This window comes from Cadophora gregata, assembly GCF_030347475.1.
Source record: "Cadophora gregata isolate MNR1 chromosome Unknown scaffold_5, whole genome shotgun sequence".
NCBI lineage: Eukaryota > Fungi > Ascomycota > Leotiomycetes > Helotiales > Ploettnerulaceae > Cadophora > Cadophora gregata.
This window is the reverse complement of record NW_026695928.1, coordinates 1,515,690-1,532,154: the sequence shown is the minus strand read 5'-3', so window position 1 is coordinate 1,532,154 and position 16,465 is coordinate 1,515,690. Positions and strand designations below refer to the sequence as shown.

General features: G+C 49.0%; 6 protein-coding genes across 6 annotated transcripts; 2 read left to right on the top strand and 4 right to left on the bottom strand.

Moving 5' to 3' along the window:
- Positions 1–702: 702 nt before the first annotated feature.
- On the bottom strand, positions 703–2,805 carry ONS95_011270 (uncharacterized protein; the record flags this gene model as incomplete). Its single annotated transcript, XM_058504872.1, has 1 exon — positions 703–2,805. One exon carries the CDS (start codon positions 2,803–2,805, stop codon positions 703–705), a length of 2,103 nt encoding a protein of 700 aa, XP_058359428.1.
- On the bottom strand, positions 2,806–3,135 carry ONS95_011269 (uncharacterized protein; the record flags this gene model as incomplete). The annotated part of the gene is made up of 1 exon (XM_058504871.1): positions 2,806–3,135. One exon carries the CDS (start codon positions 3,133–3,135, stop codon positions 2,806–2,808), a length of 330 nt encoding a protein of 109 aa, XP_058359427.1.
- Positions 3,136–3,666: 531 nt separating this feature from the next.
- DBP7 (ATP-dependent RNA helicase dbp7) lies at positions 3,667–6,613 on the bottom strand. The gene has a single exon (XM_058504870.1). It carries the CDS (start codon positions 6,566–6,568, stop codon positions 3,818–3,820), a length of 2,751 nt encoding a protein of 916 aa, XP_058359426.1. The 5' UTR covers positions 6,569–6,613; the 3' UTR covers positions 3,667–3,817.
- Positions 6,614–6,902: 289 nt separating this feature from the next.
- On the top strand, positions 6,903–8,057 carry PAN6 (pantothenate synthase; the record flags this gene model as incomplete). The annotated part of the gene is made up of 1 exon (XM_058504869.1): positions 6,903–8,057. One exon carries the CDS (start codon positions 6,903–6,905, stop codon positions 8,055–8,057), a length of 1,155 nt encoding a protein of 384 aa, XP_058359425.1.
- A 1,312-nt stretch (positions 8,058–9,369) lies between these two features.
- On the bottom strand, positions 9,370–11,645 carry ERG8 (phosphomevalonate kinase). Its single transcript, XM_058504868.1, has 2 exons — positions 10,874–11,645; positions 9,370–10,671 (listed from the first exon to the last, which is right to left on the bottom strand). Exons 1-2 carry the CDS (start codon positions 11,155–11,157, stop codon positions 9,594–9,596), a joined length of 1,362 nt encoding a protein of 453 aa, XP_058359424.1. The 5' UTR covers positions 11,158–11,645; the 3' UTR covers positions 9,370–9,593.
- A 766-nt stretch (positions 11,646–12,411) lies between these two features.
- ONS95_011265 (uncharacterized protein) lies at positions 12,412–15,924 on the top strand (the record flags this gene model as incomplete). Its single annotated transcript, XM_058504867.1, has 1 exon — positions 12,412–15,924. The coding sequence occupies one exon, from the start codon at positions 12,412–12,414 to the stop codon at positions 15,922–15,924; it is 3,513 nt and encodes a 1,170-aa protein (XP_058359423.1).
- Between the last annotated feature and the right edge of the window lie 541 nt (positions 15,925–16,465).

The window sequence follows — 16,465 nt, the reverse complement described above, 5'->3', positions numbered from 1 at the left end:
CTCCTAAAAGTAGTCGCAAATACGCCGCGAAATGGCACTATGACAATTATCAAACTGATTGTTCTTGCCCTACTGAACTTCTGGGGGTTTTATGCTGAAGATTTCTGTTACATGTTTTGACATTCCTTGACGTTGCGATTTGTTTACTTTCTATCGATCTAAGCGAGATTTCCAGAAGTTGCTGCTGAATTTGATTTTCTTTGCTCCTAACCTTAGTGTTTGAGGTAATAACCTCCGTGACTAGTAGTAGAAGAATAATATCTGCGTTGACTTCAGGATGTAACTCTATGGTTGGCATGTTGCTGCATTGCGAGTAGCGGAACTCAAAGCAGTAGAGGTCAAACGGAGGTATTCACCATTCCCCAAGACCCACCAAAATCTCGCCTATTACACCAGGTCCAATGCGACTCTGCTCGACTACTAAAAGATAAAGACTGCAGCCAGCTTACAGAATGCTTTCTTTTCAATCATCTGTAAGATCGATGACAGTTTTGGATTTCAGAACAGTCAGCAACTCGACTCTCTTCTCGTCATTGGTTCCCACCTTGCTCGGATTTCTGATAACATCCAGCACGCCATCCAAACTTTCAAATGCTTCAGGTATCGGAGCTCGCAGAACATCTAAGTCGTTCACGATACTAAGATCTTGGCACGACACTGCTATTGTGCCACCCATCTTTACCATCGAATCGCAAATGACCATCATCGCGTCCGTCGCCGCGTCTTCGGACAGATGATCCTTGAAAATATCGAGTTACCATCGTGGCCGACCAGCAGACATATCCATTCGACCATCCGCATCCCAATCTTGACCAATGCCTTGAACGCATTCATTTTCGTTTCCATGCAGCCTTTCCGTCCCAAAGCTAGAACATGAGAAATATTACGATCGACTGCCGTGCGAACGTCTTTGGCAACTTTGTCTCGAGCGTAAACACTTGAACCCTCGATTCCTGCGTTGTGCAACGCAGAATCTATCTTCCAGTGGTACCGATCGCAACTCAATGGGACCGAGCTATCTACAAGCAATTCCAGAAGATCATCTAAAGCAAGTTGAGATCTGGACCAGCTTGGGTCGAATAAGATGTGATTCCATCTGAGAAGCAATATTTTGGCCAGTAGACCATCATTGCCGTGTGTTCGCTTCATCTGTGATCTCTTCTTATCGACAAAGAGTTGAAATGCGGCGCAAGACCTCGATCTGAAGCCATAATCATGCTTGAATTGATGATTGTTCACTGTCTTGAACGTCACAATGTCATCGTCTATGCACTCTAAGAAGTGGTCGAGGAAGTTTGCTGCTGAAAAATTGGGATCTTGAATCATCTCAGAGTGAATTTGGCGAATTTCATCTCCGTCCAGCATCTTTCCCAATTCCGATAGGGCCACTGCTATCTCTCCAAACAGATCCGCCGGGGCCCGGTACTGCGTGCCAAGTACCTTCATCGCAAATGTCCCAGCATCTGCCAGGACATTCATTGCGTTGTCCTCCAATTCGAAGCAGGTGCTTGGAGTCACGTACGAGGTTATATCGCTCTTGATGATTCTACGGACTCCAGTAGCGATAGATGTCACCCCTCGACCAGATCCTATTTGGCTGGACAATTGATCAAAAATCATCCTGAATCCAACTGGCCCGGGATCTTTCATCAACCTGAGCAACTCGTCCAGGGCAGTCCAGGTATTTCCATTCCAGGAAATCATTGGCTGGTATCTGAGGGTTTTGACCTTATGAAGGAATGCTTGCTCCTCTAGAACAGTCTTCCGTTCCGAACCTGACATCTTCTCCGCAATCTCCAACATACAACTCAGCAGTGTTCTTGGAAGCGAACTGTTACGAATCATATCAGCAGCCGTAGATCGAGGAGCATAGGCCGTTGCGGTAGCTGTCTCTATCAAAACGTGCAATGCATTGATCTTTGTTTGGGGGTGAGCTCGGTGGCGGATATAGGGAAAGATCATGCTCTCGAGAGATGTTTGAATCGTTTTCGTGATGGTTGTTGCCCAATCCGCTTCATTTCGAACATATCCTGCCGAGACCTGGTCATCGAGCGCCTGCTGGAGATGCGCATCCCAATGGCTGAAGTCGCGAGGAGAGTCTGTGACCTTTTGCGGTGCACGCATCATTCTGGAGAAGACATTTTCTGGCTTCTTGAAAGTTCGAGGAGATAATTGTGTACCATTTGGCCTTTCGTCAAACTCGGCGTGAGATCGTTTCTGGGCAGAGGTAGCTTGGGCTGCCGCTGCCTCGATAGCTGCCGAGACGATATCTTTGTGTCTCTCATGCAGCTTCTGCTGGTCCTGGCTCACTACGTTTGCCCGAACTACTCGCATTCCCGCCTGAAGATGCATGTTTCTAGTCTCGGATGTAGGTAATTGTCGAGCTGAGATTGCCAGTGCTGGTCTATCTTGCTGGCTCCGTTCCAATTCCTCATGTTCGCGCTCTGCTCGTGCCATGACCCGGTGATGATATCGCGTAGCCTCTACTTGTTCCGCAGCTCTTCTTTTTTCTTCCACTTTTGTCAGTGCAACTTGTGATACCTCCTCGTTTGCCAGTCGCCGTCTTTCTTGGTCGAGAAGTACTTGAACCTGTCTGAAACCCTCATGCTCTTCTAACTGTTGCCTTTTCCGTTCACGAACTTCATTCGGTGTCTTCTGGTCCTGTTTTGCCTCTCGCATCTCTCTTTCGCGCTCAGATATTCGATGTTGGAGAATTACCCCATGTTCTTCTTCTGCAACTTGCTTCTGCCTTTCGCGGTCGTCGTGCTGTTGCTGCTCCAGGATACTCTGCTCTTTAAATGCCATCTATCTTTTGATTATACGCATTTTTTCTTGTTCTCCTAAAAGTCGCATTTGCTCCTGGTAGTCGACCAGCTTGGCTGCCTTCGCTGGATGTCGGCTCTGCTCCCTCGAAGCTTGCTGAGCCTTGACTATCTCTTGTGACCTCTGTAATTCTCGAGCCCTCCTTGATTCTTCAGCCTGCAGCACGATCCGTTGCATTTGTTCCTCTGCTTTGGCTCTCAGTTGTGGATCGGAGATCAAAGAAGAATATTGCTTGTAGTAGTCGCCCTTAACAGGATCCCATCCATCGTTGTCAGGTCGGATATTCGCCGCGGACAACCTCATTTCCATCATGGCGATTGGTGAAATTTTACAGAGATATTCAATTGGTTTAATAAAACAGAAGTGAAAATCAGCTACTGGTCTTTCGCAATTAGAAAAATACCCATGTTGACAAGATAGTTGAGAAACTTAAGATACACGTGCATCTGACCCCAATTGACTTCAAACTCTTGGGTATTAAAAAAGAAAGACAATCCTTACAACGATTTGACATGGGAAAGACTCGTGGATGTCGAAGGTATCTAAGCTTCGACAATCCAGTTCCGGATGTACTGCGCAGTATCGCGGATAATGCTGCCAAAATAACAATAAACTAATAAAGGCCAAATGGGTGATATCAAACTACTCAGAACTACAGGATTGAAACGACAGTCGGGGTATATGGCGAAAGTTGACGAATGAATGGAACAAGCAAATTGTACGATGTATGATGTTGGAGGAGGGACGCGCTTACACGCGACTTTTCGCGAGGCTCGAGATGGCCCGAGCATGCTCACGTGCTTTACTGTATCATTCCAATCTCATCAAAATGAAGATCTTTGCCTGCACAGTATTGAGATTGTCTACTGGTTGTTCTGGTTGAGTTCAGGTCCGCATTAAAGTCACAGATTCGCGGGTTTCTGTTCACGAATCTTCCCTATTCTCACCTCCCTATGGATAAGGAGTTGGGTATCTCGATTTGTTTTCCGACTACTCATCCAATATTAAATTCTGATGCCACAGACATGTGTTCTTTCATCTTCTTTTTCATCCTCCGTATGGCATCGTTGCCATCCACTGCCGGTGCGTCCAGATCGAGCTTCCTCTGCTTCCGGACCCTCTCTCCTTCTGGCGCCTTATCCTCCACCTCTCCTCTCTTAGCTTTCCTGGCGGCCACACTTCTATCTGCCTTGGTCATCTTCGCAGGTCTCAACCCGGGTACTTTAATGCTACCAGGTTTGTCTCGTAAAGCAAATGCCTTCGCCAAATGTCCAAGATGAAGCGTCTGCATGTTGAAGTATTTTCTCTCGTTCGCCACATGCGTTGCATATGCACGAATATGACTTTGATATCCACGACGCGCCATCTCAAGATATTTGGGAGATTCTTGTGCCCAGCGTTCAACATCCAATTGCCACTCTGTAGCGCGCTCTTCCCACTCTCGCCCCGATCCACCAAATCCCTTCCTTAAGATATCCTCCGAGGTGTTGTGTGTCAGAGATTTCTTGCCATCCCGATATCCTGATGCAAGAACAGAGACGTACTCTTCTTCCTCGCCTGGAAGGAGGAAGATCAAAGCTCGACCGTCCTTTCCAGCTCTAGCCGTTCTTCCAACACGATGCAGATGATCATCTGCGCTGAATGGTGGGTCGTATTCCACAACGTAGTCAACATTTGGTAGATCAAGACCTCGAGAAGCAACATCTGTGCAGATCAACACACAAGGCTCTGCGGATTCGGTAAACGCTTTGAGAGTTGCTGTTCGTATATTCTGAGCAAGAGAACCATGAAGCTTGTGGACGATGACAAAATTTGTTTTGCTCGAGAAAGCGGTTCCGAGAGCGATGGTGTCTTTCGTCAGATCCGTCTTGGTAATTGTCGGTGGTTCACCAACTGGCTCTCCATCTTCGGGTGCGGCCTCGAGTGGACGACTAAACAGCGAAAAGTGGAAGTCCACGGAATCAGCACAAGAGATGAAAACGATTGCCTTCATCACCGATCCTCGTCGTGCGAAGGCTCGTTTCAGGATTGCAGCCAGACTGACGAGCCGTAATTTGGCTGGTATGATGGCGTATGCCTGTTTCAATTGTGCCGGTGCTGAGAACTTCTTGTCATCTGGAACGACACCATCAACCTTGTCCTTTGCAGCCTTCGCGGCTTCTTCTTCGGTCGGGTCAGCTTGGATGTGTACAGCATCCTTCAAACTGATTTCGCCAAGTCTCTGGACGTTCATTTTCATTGTTGCTGAGCAGAGAACTGTAATCCTTCGACTTGGCAGTTTCTTCAAGTCAAGAATGCTTTTGCTGTTGGCCGCTGACCCCCTCTTCTCAATCTTCTCGACGATTCCCTTGATCTCTTCTTCGAATCCCAGCTCCATCAATCGATCACCCTCATCCAATACCAACCATTTCACGGTGCTCACATTCAGGACCTCGGTATTGTCTAAATGGTCTGCCAGCCGTCCAGGTGTTGCAATCAAGATGTTCACCCCTTTCCGTAACCTAGCCTTCTCCGACTGCTTTCCTTCCCCTCCAATCACAGTAGTGCTTACAATCCATGGAGCACATCTCAAAATCTTCTCAAGGACGGTTGCGATTTGCTTGCACAATTCTCGTGTTGGCGCGAGAACTATAGCAAAGAGACCAGAGTCTCTGTGGACTTGCACATCTGCGCTACTCATCCCCATGATTCGCTCAGCAATTGGTAAGAGATAGGCCAGGGTCTTTCCAGATCCGGTCTCTGCCTGTATGAAAGCATCGCTGTCGTCTTTCACCATCTGAGTAATTGCCGCCTTTTGAATTGCAGTTGGCGCTTTCATGTCCATCTTGGTTGACAAATGAGCAGCCAATCTTCTCGATAGGCCGAGCGCCGTGAAAGTAGCCATTTCTTCAGTTAGTGGTGCATTCGAAGGTTTTGCTGACTCCACCTCGGCTTCTGGCTCTTCGAATTTTGTTTTCGAGGATGGGTTAAATGAGAAAAGCGATGAAATGATTTGGTTTGGCTTCCCACCACTAAGACTTCCAGGTGGGAGCTTGCCAGATACATATGCCGGCCTCGGGTCGTCCTCAAATTTTGTAGTCCTTTTCATACCCACATTGATGCTCCCAGGTGGGAGTTTTCCTGAGACGAAAGCAGGTCTCGTCTCCTCCTGGTAGGGCACATCTCGTTTCGGGCCACCATTTATGCTTCCTGGAGGTAGCTTTCCGGATACAAAAGCTGGTCTGGAGTCATCTTGAAAAGAGACTGTCCTTCTCACCCCAGTATTTATGCTCCCGGGTGGCAGTTTCCCAGCAACAAAAGCTGGTCTTGTGTCGTCCTGGAATGAGATCGCTTTCTTCCCACCTGTATTTATACTGCCAGGCGGTAGCTTTCCAGCCACAAATGCAGATCTTTTATCCTCCTGGAATGACGAGACTCTCCTCCTAGCACCTCGTTCGCTTCCAGTTGTAGTTTTGCTGGAGGAAAGAGGTACCCGGTTTGGGTTCTTCTCAGAGTCGTCGACTCGTTGTCTCTTCGGTGGCCTTGGTGCTGCTCCAGGGCCGATATATTCTTCCGTGCTAACATCATGTCGTTTTTCCTTGAATATTTCCCTCTCGGAAGGATTTGTCGATCGTGGAGTTGCCCGCTTTTGGACGCTTCTCTTTGCCGCCAATCTGTCTTTCCACCGCCCTCCTTGAAAAACTTGCTTTGTGACCAAGGGGGCATCCCCAAGGTCAAAGTTCATGATCATGCCATCGTCCCCCATGGTTGCGCAAAAATCGCAGAATTGCTCACGGTTGGAGCGTTAGAGCTTGCCCAGGTGTATTTTTCTCTAAAAATTATCGATAAGGTCGGCACGGCACTAAAATTATCCGCTATCGGTCGGGAGAGCTAGCTCTTTTTAGACTAGAACAAGCTCAAGCTCCAGCCTTGTTGATGAGACGAATCCAACTCAGACTTCGATATACGCAGCACAAGTCAGTACAGTACAGATGCCTTGCACCGAATTCCCTCGGAAACATGGACCCTAGGCGGGAAGTAAGCAGGATTGAGTCACGGAACCTACTTCTCCCATTTTCGGAGACATACACGACACAACGATGTTTTCCCAAGCTTCCAGACAGTCTGTTTCTCGCCTTGAGCGTAGGGTAGCTACTTCGAAGATTATATTCCGCCATCCACGAGCTTTCTCCACCTCTGGAAATATCCAAGCACGAAGAAGAGACCAAGTCATACCGAATACATCAATCAAGGTGTTCCGCGACATCCCGGCGCTGCGCCAATGGCGTTCTAAACAGCTTCACGATTACCGCTCGGTTGGTCTCGTGCCCACGATGGGAGCTCTGCATGAAGGCCACCTCTCCCTAATACGCCTCGCAGCGAAGGAAAACTCGTCCGTAGTAGTCAGCATTTATGTCAATCCTACTCAATTTGGCGTACACGAAGACCTCGACAGCTATCCAAAGACATGGACAAAGGATGTGGAAATGTTGAAAGATCTTGACAGAGAACTGGCTTCTGATGGTGGAAATTTGGGGACGATCGCGGCGGTGTTCGCACCTACAACGGAAGAGATGTACCCGAGCGGACCACCGAGTCAAGAACTTGATGGGAAGGGAAGCTTCGTCACAATCACTCCTGTCGGGGAGGTTCTTGAGGGCGCAAGCCGGCCTACATTTTTCAGAGGCGTGGCTACGGTCTGCATGAAACTGTTCAACATCGTAACGCCGGAGAGGGTCTACTTTGGCCAGAAGGATGTTCAACAGACGGTGGTGATCAAGAAGATGGTCAAGGACTTCCGTATGGATACCAATGTTGTTATTGGAGAGACGAAGAGGGAGCCGGACGGGCTTGCGTTGAGCTCGAGGAATGTATATCTTGGTTCGAGAAGGCGTAAAGTTGCGACAGTGCTATCGATGGCATTGAGAGTCGCCGAGGCAGCATATTCTCGTGGTTGTCGATCGAGAGATGAACTTCTCGGACCTGCAAATGAATTGGTCAAGCTGCTGTTGGAGGCACAATTCCAGATGAAGCCCGAGGACAGGGTGAAATTTGCGATTGACTACATCTCCTTGGCTGATCCAGATACTATGCAGGAGCTGGAAGATGTGGATGAGGCCACGGGAGCTATCCTGAGTGGTGCGGTGAAGATGCTAGCTGTCGAATCACCGCAACCCGGAGAAGACCTTGGTCTGGCTGGTGGACCCCCTGTGAGATTGATTGATAACATCATCCTCAAGCCAACAAAAGCATGAGCTCAGCACTGATTGCAGTTGGAAAGACACACCTCTAATTGTCTGCAATTCTTAAGTGTAGATCTGTCGCTGTACTAAATACCAAAAGGCTCTATTTTACATTATTCCAACTTGTACGATGCCTCTCCCTTGAATATCTTGTGTGCTCCTACTCCAATTTTCGTGTGTCAAAGACCGCAGCATCAAGCCTCAAGAAAGTTCGGAGCTCCATATAACGTAACATCTTTCCACATGAGACCCTAACCTTCGCTTGCGGGAAGAGCCCTCAATTCTAGAGCATGACGAGAAGCAAAGAGTGTCTATCGTCTCAATAAAGTTCTGCCAATATGCTGCCATAGGTCCTTCGTTCGTTCTTGGGGCGCTTGCTCTGGCTAATCCCAGACGTTCCCATCCGTTGTGAGTTACATAATTTTTATGTATGGCTTACAAACATTGACAGCCGTGTGGAGATGACAGCAATTTGCCTGTAATCTTCATGATATCTGACGACTTCCATACCTTGCTCTCATCTTACCTTCAGGAGGTTGCAACAGGAAACCCTTGCTGAAGTTAGTACTTCTTATCTAGGCCTCTTGAACAAGAGTGAAGCCGCTCTTTCCTTTCCTTGCTCGTGGGTATCTTCCCAAACAGCCGCTGCTAAGCAGTGTGGAACAACTAGTTGAAGGGCGAGCTCTGAGGAATATATAGATGTGGAGGAGAAAGGTAAGCGTGACTAAGCCGCTCTTGGGTAGAGGTGGAAGTACATTACAACATGAGGTAGAGTAGTGAATGTGGATTATGTCGTGACTGATTTTTACATTGGCAAGTTCGAAGTGAAAGAGACATGGATCTTGATTGCCTTTAAGTCTTGGAATTTATATTGATTGGTCGATTGGTCGGTCAAGGAAGGCTGGTTATCGAGGGAGTTCGCTTTAAAAGCCATCTAGTGATCTATTCCAGGGGTGTTTCAACAAAGGATCGCTTATTGTGAGAAGTCAAGGAAGCTTCGATGGTGAAAAGAATGAGATGTAGTTCTAATGAGCTGGAAGCTTTCTGTATTACGCTGATCATGGAAATGCCTGCGGCATTAAGAGATCGGTCTCGTCTCACGATGCGTATTCCTTATCGAAGATAGACACACACCAAATGACGATGAGAGGATAATGACAATGGGGCAGAGCATGACAGCGATACTGAATTAACCGTGGAGACAGGGAGACAGAGAGTGAAGATACAATACTTTAAGAGTTTCGAGTACTAGTTGGAAGTGGACTCCATGCTTCAGTCCTGTTAAGACAAGCATGTTGGACCTCATAATACAGAAAAAGAAGATGGGGCAACTTTGTAATTGACTGTCAAGATCCTGGGCCTCCGGTTTACAATATCGGTGCCTTGGTGATCTTCTCCAATGGTTAACATATGTTCTCAGGGATGACTTTTTATTTAAATCTAGCTTCGAGGTAACGTTTGACTCCTTGCTCAAGACAGCCGATGTTCTGTGAAATTTGGCCTATTTTCGCTAAAGCTATCATGAAAACCAATAACCATCGAAAACGCTCATTTGAGGTCACCATATGCAGCAGCATCTTCCACTCTCGCACCCTCTAACTCGCCCTTGGCAGTCAATAACTTCACATTGCCTTTCTTCTCATCACTCCACTTCTTCAGGAATGTTTCCAACTCTGTCTTCGTCTGCTCATCGTCTTGCACCAACAGCACAATGGCATCATAACCACCTGCACCAGGAACCACACCTCCGAGAACACCCTTCACACCCCTCGTGACTGCATTCAACAGCTCGGTTTGCTCTTCAGGCTCGATCGGCACCCCAGAAGCCATACTCATATCCTTGATCATAGCTCTAATCGCCACGAATGCCTCGGAAAGCTCAAGAGTGCATCCCTTCGTCAATCTTTCTGCCAAGAGATCATTGCAGCCTTGTAAGTCGTCCCAGAGCTTATTTGCATCTTCCGCCTCATTCTTACGCCATTCAAGCACTTTCTTTACCATGCTTACAGTCTGAGATCCACAGTCCACATCGCACATCACCAGCGCCATGCCCTCAGGAATCGTAACTCCCCCTTTCGAGATCTCGGTATCCCATTTCTGCTCAGCGGTGTCCTCAACGATGCTCTTCACACGTGTAGCGAAGCCTTTTGAACTGGGTTCGCCGAGACTGGAGAGGATGGAGGGTGAAAAGCGCCTGTAGACGCATGTTCCGTAGACGGCCGCTGCGACGTCGAAGCCGGAGCCTACTTTGCCTTGGGCAGCACAGTGGGCTGCTTGTGCGAGGTTGTGCAGTTTGGAGCGGCCTTCTGGGGAGGAGAGCGTGAAGATGGAGGAGGGGAGGTAGTGGGAGAGGATGGCGCCTGTGAAGGCTGTGACGAGGGCAGCAGAGGAGCCGAGGCCGGTTTTGTGGGCGTCTTGGAGGCGGACGTTGAAGTCGGTGAACTTGTGGGTGGCGGTAGAAGAGGAAAGGGTGGTGGTGGAGGTGTTGGAGTAGTAATCGTCGTCAGCAAGGATGGTAATCTTGGTGGGCTTGATGGTGGTTGAGAGGAGCGTCGAGATATATGTCAGGGCGTAAGCTAGCGCTGTCTCGACGAAAGGGTTGCGTGATAATGGAATAGACGAGTTGCTAGATCACATTAGCCAGATTCAGCATGAAACTAGACATATGCCGGGAATATCGTCCAGTTCCATCAACGACCTCGAAGCGAGAAACGCATCGAAATCAAAACAATGGTCTCGTGACAATGCCACGTGATAAGACCGAGAGAAGGGGGCGGATTCGGGGATATCAAGACAGCCTTTCTTCTCGGGCAATAGAAAAGTCCTACCCTGGCAACTGCGTTACTTCCACCCCACCTTGATCCTCAACTAGATGATACCCATAATTCCACGCTGCGTCCCGGAACTGCGGACTTTGAACCACTATTTCCGACAGCTCTACACCCGAACTGGTCTTGATATCCTGAACGATGACATGAATTCGCGCACTGAGCCCAAACACTAGACCGGTGTATTTGCGATCCAAGACAAGATATCCACCGGCTAGAAGGACTTTTCCTGGTGCGGAGACAGCTGTAGTTGAAGAGGATAAAGGTGAAGCGATATTTGCCATATTTGGACTTTTTGATAGTGGCGTGACTCTTGAATCCTCTACTTTTGCTGCTGCGTTGTAATCCCAATAAACACGGCTTGGGACCGAGGCTGTAGATCTGGCTAGATGATGAAGTTGTACGTGGCTTGCATTGATCAACTCGGACTGGGCGACTTGAAGTGGTCAATTCAGCGTGGGAGGGAGTTGTAAGCCGGGTCGATTGTTCGCCGGATGGTTTTCTCGACGCAAATCCCCTCCCATCCATGTTTGGATCTGATAAGCTCAAGGATGAGGTGCTGTTCCGCTCCCTCGCTTGCAGTGTGGGGTTGCTTGTAGCTGGCCACTCGGGGCGACGGAATTGAGCTGGGCCAGCTGGGCCGCCAGGGATGCTCTCGATAATGCCGGCAGCTGAGTGGCTCGCTTGCCTGCGAACCCGGCCTTTCCCGGCGTGTCCCGAACGATGACTGTGCCCACTGCCCACCACCACCACCAGGCCCCCGGCTGTCCCTTCCACGCGGTTCCAGCAATGCAGAAAAGCCTCCTGCTCCACTCCACTCTATATTTTCGTACCGTACTCTCACACGACCGCTCCGAGCCACCGATTTTCCCCTGACGACACGACACGACACGACACGACACGACCAACCCAACTGGACAATACCTAACTTTGTCCTCCCTTTTCACACCACACCCAATTCTTTCTCTTCGCCCGTGGCTTCAACCTCCGTTCTATCTTCGCTCACGACGCAGCTGACCTCCAGAGCTGCCTCAATCCGGTTTACTGCACTCTCAGCCTCCTCCGGCCTGACCTTGCATGTGAAGCTCCCTCGTCCCTCGTCCCTCGTCCCTAATCCCGCAACTACTCTACTCGTCATCAGCGTCGACCTAGCACCCGAGGCCACGAACTCATAATTGTCTTTCTCCCGTCTGCCAGCTCCTGAGGCTTCTTTCATTCGGTCCTTAGGCCTTTTGCCTTCCAACAGTCAACTTCAGCGCCACCAAAGCAGAACTTTTCGACGTCCATTGACGTATTCACTTAGTCGATTTCGTCGAGTCGACCAGCTTTCCAGAGACGGAATCTCTACTCAATTCAATCAGCGCGTTTGTTTGGCGGCATAGCTGTCAAATGAACCTGCATTCGCCGATTTAATTGAGATTTAATGTGAGTAGGCTGCCTTCGCGTTGACGCGACTGACCTCGAGTCCCCTAAACCTTCCGAAGCTGACCTCTTTCTAGTCTCCTCTCAGACAGTCTTGAGAGGTCAACCATCACTAAATGCCAATCTACTCCAACATCGCATCGACACTTGCACGTCAAGGTCCCAAGACATTCACACACGGTTACGCCCAATCCGTCGTTGCCGCCACACATCCCCAAGTCTACGCTTCCTCGAACAGACCTGGATTCGGTCTCAACCGACGTGCTAGCAAAGCCGGTTACTTCCCCTCGTACACTTTTCAGAATGCATTTCACAACAGTGCCCAGTCCTCGAGTACGGTCCAGCTGGTCCGCCACGAGAAGAGTGATGGAGGGCTAGATGCGTATTTCGAGGCTTGGAAGAAGCAACATGCTACAGGCGAGGCCGACAAGGAATGGGCTCAGTTTCAGTTCCCAAAACGCATCGAGTGGAAGCCCTTGATCGAGGTCGAGGAAGGTCGAAGCAATGTGCAATCTCAGACGCTGGAGGCCGCTCCTGTCCCCGAGAGATCTTACGGTGCGAGCGCAGTAGATGACTACAACAAATTTGCAGCAGAAGAGGAAGCTGCCTTAGCTAAGATCGATGCTGCTATTGAGAAGGAAATCAAATCACGAAACGACCAAGCAATCTTCGAGGCAGAGTTGAGCATCGTTGCGGCTCGAGTACCTACACCACCTCGAACTTCATCTCCAGCTCTATCTTCTAAGTCTGGCTTCCTAAGATCGCCAACCACTTCTGCAACCACTATCAGCACAGCTTCTGAGCAACAATCACAAAGCTATGCTGAGCATCTCACAAAGTTGTCCGAGGGTGGACGATATGCAGAGATCCCAGCCGTTTTCGAGGCAATGCTGGTAGCCAACATCCAGCCTACAGCATCTGCTTACAATGCTCTTTTGGATGCAGCCATTCATTTACCTGCTGAGAGAATCCAAGTCGTCCCAAAGGCACTTGATGTCTACTCTGACATGCTGAGACGTAAAGTCCTTCCAAACACCGCCACCTACAACACTCTCATCAACTTGATCTCTTCCCGATCCATCGAAGTTTCTTCGCTGAAACAGTCCTTGGAGGAGAGACGTGCCCGATTTGGTGGTATGGAGGAGCCTGGCAAGTTTATGTTCGCATCAAGTGAGTTTGAATTTGCCATCTTGGCCGAGGATGATCGATTGGACCTTGCCGTGCGTATGTTCGAAGCCTCCATCAGTCTTCGTACGGACCGTTCATACCCGCGGGAAACTTATCACAAATTGATTCAAGCTTGTTCCGAGGCCGGCAGAATCCCAGAGATGATCCGATTCTACGAGCATATGGAAGCTAGCAATATCTCTCCGCTTTCAGCGACATTTTCACCTATGATTCATGGCTTTGCACACGTGGGTGATTTGAACAGTGTTGTGGAATGTTACGATGAATACAAACAACTCGCCATTGACAACGATCAAGGAAAGATTGAACTCACAGACAGACAAGACGGCCATGTGTATGCTGCAGTGGTCAAGGCTTACGTCAAGTCTGATAGAATTGAAGGAGCTGTGCAATTCTACCAGAGAATTCTTGAAGCTTATCCAGAGCGTGTTTCCGAACTTGGAGATTGTGTTGTCCAGGGAGGTCTTGTCCAAGGTTTCCTTGAGAAGGGCAAGCTCTCAGAGGCACTGGGTTGGGCCGAAGCTCTGAGTGGATCCACCAAGAGCGAGGCAATGGGAAAGATCGCAACCCGGGCAGCCGATAAAGATGATAAATCGACTGCAGTTGCTGCTTTCTCACATGTTTCTGTCAATTCTGACCTTGCCACTCCCGCAATGGCAATGTTAGCTCTCAGTGTACGACAAGGTGATGTTCCAGCAGCGCAGAGATACTGGCAATACCTGTCAGCTCCTGAAATGACTGTTTCGTCAGCTTTCATCGAGCCAGCTGCGATGTATGCTGTTGCAATGATTGGTTCTGGCCAAGTTCTTGAGGGTCTTACTCAGTCCGAGCAAATGTTCGCCCGTATCCGATCTTCCGTTGAATCCAGCACCCATCTCCAAGATGAGATTGACGAGGGAATGGAGTTTATTAATCAATTCATGTCGCAACGCGGAATTACCGACCCTCGTCTTCTCCCAGAGGTCCCGGTGTACCAGCAGTTCACACCTGTCCAATACCCCGCTGTGCCAGCTTACGAGGATACCTTCGATCCATACGCTGCTTCGACTGATTTCAAAGGCTCTGCTCTGATTGCCGATGAGCTTGAGAAGGGTAGCAGTGCTCGCGCCAAGGCCTCTCGTCTCAATGAGGCTCTTGGTAGGTTCAGAAACATGCGTCGCGCTGGTCGTCACCCACGTTACATTACTTACGCCAAGCTCATCGCTGCCGCCGCACGTGAGGAACGCATGAATCTGGTCCACGACATTCTCGGCATGGCCAGATCTGACGTTCCTCTTCTTCCTCAATACTCGGTCGTTCGCTATGGCTGGGTCTCCATTCTCGACGCTATGGTTGGAGCTTGTCTTACACTCGGAAACCGTACTCTGGCTGCTCAATATCACCAAGAGCTCCTTGACATGGGTGCTGCACCAACTGCCAACACTTTCGGTCTCTACATTACCACTTTGAAGGAATCGACGAAGACCTTTGATGAAGCCACCGAAGCTGTTAAGATCTTTCATCGTGCCAAGTCTGAGGGTGTTGAGCCTTCATCATTCCTCTACAATGCACTCATTGGCAAGCTTGGAAAAGCGCGTCGTATTGATGACTGTCTTTTCTACTTCGCTGAGATGCGTGCTCTTGGCATCAGACCAACCAGCGTTACCTATGGCACAATTGTCAATGCTCTCTGCCGTGTCAGTGATGAGAAGTTTGCTGAGGAGTTGTTCGAAGAGATGGAATCGATGCCAAACTACAAGGCTCGTCCCGCCCCATACAACAGCTTGATGCAATTCTTCTTGACCACCAAGCGTGACAAGAGCAAGGTCTTAGCATACTACGAGCGAATGAAGAGCAAGGGTATCCAGCCAACAAACCACACATACAAGCTTCTTGTCGATACTCATGCAACACTCGAGCCAGTCAACATGCCTGCTGCCGAAGCCATCCTTGATGTCATTCGAAGCACTGGTCAACGCCCCGAGGCTGTTCACTATTCGTCCTTGATTCACGCCAAGGGATGTGTCTTGCACGACATGGATGGAGCCAAGGCAGTTTTCGATTCCGTTATGGCCGACTCTTCGATCCGACCACAAGCCTGCCTCTACCAAGCACTCTTCGAGTCCATGGTCGCCAACCATCGTGTTACCGAGACCGAGCCCATTCTTCGTGAGATGTCACAACGTGGCGTGGACATGACTCCTTACATCGCCAACACTCTCATTCATGGTTGGGCTAACGAGCTCAATATCGACAGAGCTAGATCCATCTTTGCTTCGGTTAGCCGTGAGAAGAGAGAGCCCAGTACCTACGAAGCCATGACCAGAGCCTACCTTGCCGTCGAAGATAGACTCAGTGCCAAGGCTGTCGTCCAGGAAATGTTAGGTCGTGGATACCCCGGAGCTGTCTCCAACAAAATCCTCGAACTACTCGGAGGTGGACACGCTGAGAACTCAGCTTAGTGTTCCATACCTTTCAATTATCTATACAGCTCATCAGTCGATGATTTGTTCATAGATGATTGGCATTCTGCATGCATTTTTTCTTTTGTTTCATTGATACCCGTGCCTTTTTGCACACCTTCGATATTGCGGATTGGGGGGTATCAAGGTCGTTTTCTTGAAGAACCATTTCATTTGTCGTTGGGCCAAAAATTAATGCTCTGTTGCGGTGTATCAACATTGAGCTTTTGGAGTTTGGAGTCTAGAAAGGGAAGGAGGGGCATTGGATGCTTTTGAAAGTCAGTCACGGCCTGGTGCGCTTAATGAGTAGCGATGGAGTGAATAGTGGACTGGCGGAATGGGGTGTCTGCGCGCGTGCAAAAGGAAAGACAAATCTCAACTCCTCATCTAGCGGCGGTGATCCCAATCATAGAGATTGATTGATGTGATGCCGACTAGCTTGGATGATTGTGTAACAATAGAAAGAAGTAAAAACGAATATCAGCCAGAAAGGCTTTGGTATATTTCAAAGGCATTATCTCATAATTCCAGCATACTCCTT

What these genes read in the sequence shown, in the direction of transcription:
- DBP7 (XM_058504870.1), bottom strand. Translation starts at nt 6,568, where the DNA reads ATGGGGGACGATGGCATGATCATGAACTTTGACCTTGGGGATGCCCCC.
- ERG8 (XM_058504868.1), bottom strand. Translation starts at nt 11,157, where the DNA reads ATGGCAAATATCGCTTCACCTTTATCCTCTTCAACTACAGCTGTCTCC. An exon ending in GAAGTAACGCAGTTGCCAGG is followed by an intron (nt 10,672 to 10,873) that starts GTAGGACTTTTC and finishes AATGTGATCTAG; the next exon opens with CAACTCGTCTATTCCATTAT.